At 36.8% G+C, this 3,110-nt stretch overlaps 1 protein-coding gene across 1 annotated transcript in view; it reads left to right on the forward strand.

Moving 5' to 3' along the window:
* unc13a (unc-13 homolog A (C. elegans)) overlaps window positions 1-3,110 on the forward strand; it is a gene marked incomplete in the record, with an annotated part of 63,516 nt that overhangs the window by 25,844 nt on the left and 34,562 nt on the right. Inside the window, 2 exon segments of the mRNA XM_014004609.1 lie at window positions 1,089-1,163; window positions 1,243-1,354. Of these exon segments, the coding sequence (XP_013860063.1) occupies window positions 1,089-1,163; window positions 1,243-1,354 (187 nt within the window).

Here is a 3,110-nt window from a genome sequence, read left to right on the forward strand (position 1 = left end):
CATTAAGAATGAACAGCAATCTTTTCAAGATGGGTGGTGACCATAATGGACATTTTGAAGTCGGCCATTTTGGATCCAACTTTAGTTTCTTCAATGGGAAGAGGGTCATGTGACACATCAAACTTATTGAGAATTTCACAAGAAAAACAATGGCATGCTTGGTTTTAACGTAATTTTATTCTTGAGTTATTTACAAGTTTCTGATCACTTATAAAATGTGTTGGATTGTCARTGCAACCCTCTTCTTCCACTCTTCCCACACTGATAGCAACACTGCAGAATAAATGCTAGCACATTGTGAAATTCTCAATAAGTTTGATGTGTCACAGGACCCTCTACCCWTTGAAGAAACTAAAGTTGGATCCAAAATGGCYGACTTCCAAATGGCCGCCATGGTCACCAYCCATCTYGAAAAGTTTYCCCCTCCCAAATACTAACGTGCCACAAACAGGAAGTTAATATCACCAMCCATTCCCATTTTATTTAGGTGTATCCATACAAATGGTCCACATTGTAGAACATTTAAATATATAAAAACAAAAACAAACAATCTTAAGTTAAGATTGATGTTGATACAAGAAAAAAAACACTAATATCGGTTGGCTAATGTATCGGTCGACCTCTACCATATATGTCTATGTCAACCAGAAAGAACTTAAAGTGTACACACAAAAACATCAAAATTAGCACAGAAACTGTACTATATAACATTTTAGACACATTCTAGACAGTTTGTCAGCTAAAAAAAGTTTATTTTGAGGTAAATTACTCTTTAAGGTAAAACTAGTAGAACACTGGAAGTTTGGACTTAAGAAATGAATGAACCAATTGGCAGGCCAGTTGAATAATCCTGATCTAAAATGAATTGTGGAATATTTTAAAAGCCTGAAAAGTTCATTTTAGGACATGTGGTAAACAACGCATTTTTTTAAGAAATATTATTTATCTGCTAAAACGTTCACCACCTTATTAGTTGAAAAAAGTTGTGTGAATTTGTGCATTTTAATAAGTCACTTACCTTTGATGAGTTTAAAGTTTGTTTACCCAGCTTTATGAAATAAAATAACTCCTCCTCTCCTGTCACTCAGTCTTTAGTTCAAAACTCCAGGAAGGCAGGCATCACGTCAGCTCTGACATCCAGCACCCTGCACAACGAAGAACTGGTCAGTTCTCTCATATCATCCAGAAGAGTCAATCTGTAGTCCAGCAGCAATGTGACCCAATCTTTGTGTATCTTTATAGAAAAGTCACGTCTATAAGAAGACCCTCCAAGCCTTGATATATCCCATCTCCTGCACAACCCCGCACAACTTTGAGGTGTGGACAGCCACCACGCCCACCTACTGCTACGAGTGTGAGGGGCTGCTGTGGGGAATCGCTCGCCAAGGCATGCGCTGCACTGAATGTGGGGTCAAGTGCCATGAAAAGTGCCAAGATCTGCTCAACGCCGACTGTCTGCAGAGTAAGGAAACACGGATCGGTTTAGAAACTGCAGRAATAATGTGATGAAACACACAGCGTTACCTGAACAACTCAGTAAAGGTCAAATAAGAACCAAATTCTATTTCTCACKCAAACAGGTTTTTGTTATTAAATTTTTTTAACATCAGGTATTTTGGTGTCATTAAACATTAAGGACGTTGGTTAATGTACTTTAATTTATTTCTCATTTGATAAAGCCCAAACTGCCTTTATTTTTGTCTGTTACAAAAAGTTTTTTTAAATCTTACTCATAGCTATAAAACAAACTAAAAATTGCTTTTTTAGCTTAAGTTAGCATCTTTCATCTAATTAGCCTCACGTGTCTATTAGTGGGCTACTGTTTGCAATTGGTTTCTTACTAATTAAACAATAAGCTTTTAATAGCTAACACTGATTTTTTTGAATCATTTTAAACTATTCTTAGTTCTGTTAATGCTTGTTGAGCTCCAAATGACTCTTATTAACATAGTATTTCATCACGTATATATWTTTTGATAAACTGTCTTTAAAATTAGCTTTTTTTGCTGTATTTCAAAGGAAATTTTGATCTTGCTCTATTTAAGTTCATGTTTGTTGAGAAGAAATGTTTTATTGCTAAAGAGTGTAGATTGTAGTAGTTTATCCATTTTGAAAGCAAAGCAGTCATTCATCTCAGCTCTGTTCTTTTTAGTTTTATTTCTTGGTTGGATATTAAAAACTATTTGTCTTTTGTTGTTATTATCCTTGCTCTTTTTTATCTTTTCATTGACAGTATTTCATTGTTGAATGGTCTATTTACTTTAAATTCATAAAATATATTAAAGCTTTTAATCATCTAGATTTTAAAAATTTGTCTTAGTCCCCAACAGTATATGAATATATCCTCATTGATCGAATATTAAATTATCATTCGTTACATAACCACAATATTATCTCCCATGTATCTGCCTCTGTTTGAGTTAAGAACATTTTTGTTTGTGTCTCCGCCCTACCAGGAGCAGCAGAGAAGAGCTCCAAACATGGAGCTGAGGACCGGACTCAGAACATCATCATGGTCCTCAAAGATCGTATGAAGATCCGCGAGAGGAACAAACCGGAGATCTTTGAACTCATTCAGGAAGTCTTTGCTGTCCTCAAGTCCACCCACGTCACCCAGATGAAGCAGATTAAACAGAGTGTCCTGGATGGAACCTCTAAATGGTCAGCCAAGATCTGCATCACAGGTGAGAGGGGCGTCACTCTCGGGTCAGTACAGCCGATTTGATGGGACCTGGCCAATATGGTCAGCGTCAACATCAGAAGAGATAGCATGTGTCGGGTGTTGGCGTCTATAAAAAGAGACGCAGGTGGAGCAGTAGAGCAGAAAGTCACGTGACAAATCTGTTTTCATCTTTTTTCCTCTTTCCAGTGTTGTGTGCTCAGGGTTTACAAGCTAAGGACAAAACTGGTTCCAGTGATCCGTATGTCACAGTCCAGGTGGGAAAGACAAAAAAGAGGACCAAAACCATCTACGGCAACCTGAACCCCGTCTGGGAGGAAACGTTCAATTTGTGAGCCACCAATGTTTTCATAAAGCATTAAGTAAAAATAAATTTAAAGCAGCAAATATCAATTTTAAGAAACATGTGTAGTTTTTTCTATATACAGTA

Source organism: Austrofundulus limnaeus, unplaced genomic scaffold (genome assembly GCF_001266775.1).
Source record: "Austrofundulus limnaeus strain Quisiro unplaced genomic scaffold, Austrofundulus_limnaeus-1.0 Scaffold25, whole genome shotgun sequence".
Lineage (NCBI taxonomy): Eukaryota > Metazoa > Chordata > Actinopteri > Cyprinodontiformes > Rivulidae > Austrofundulus > Austrofundulus limnaeus.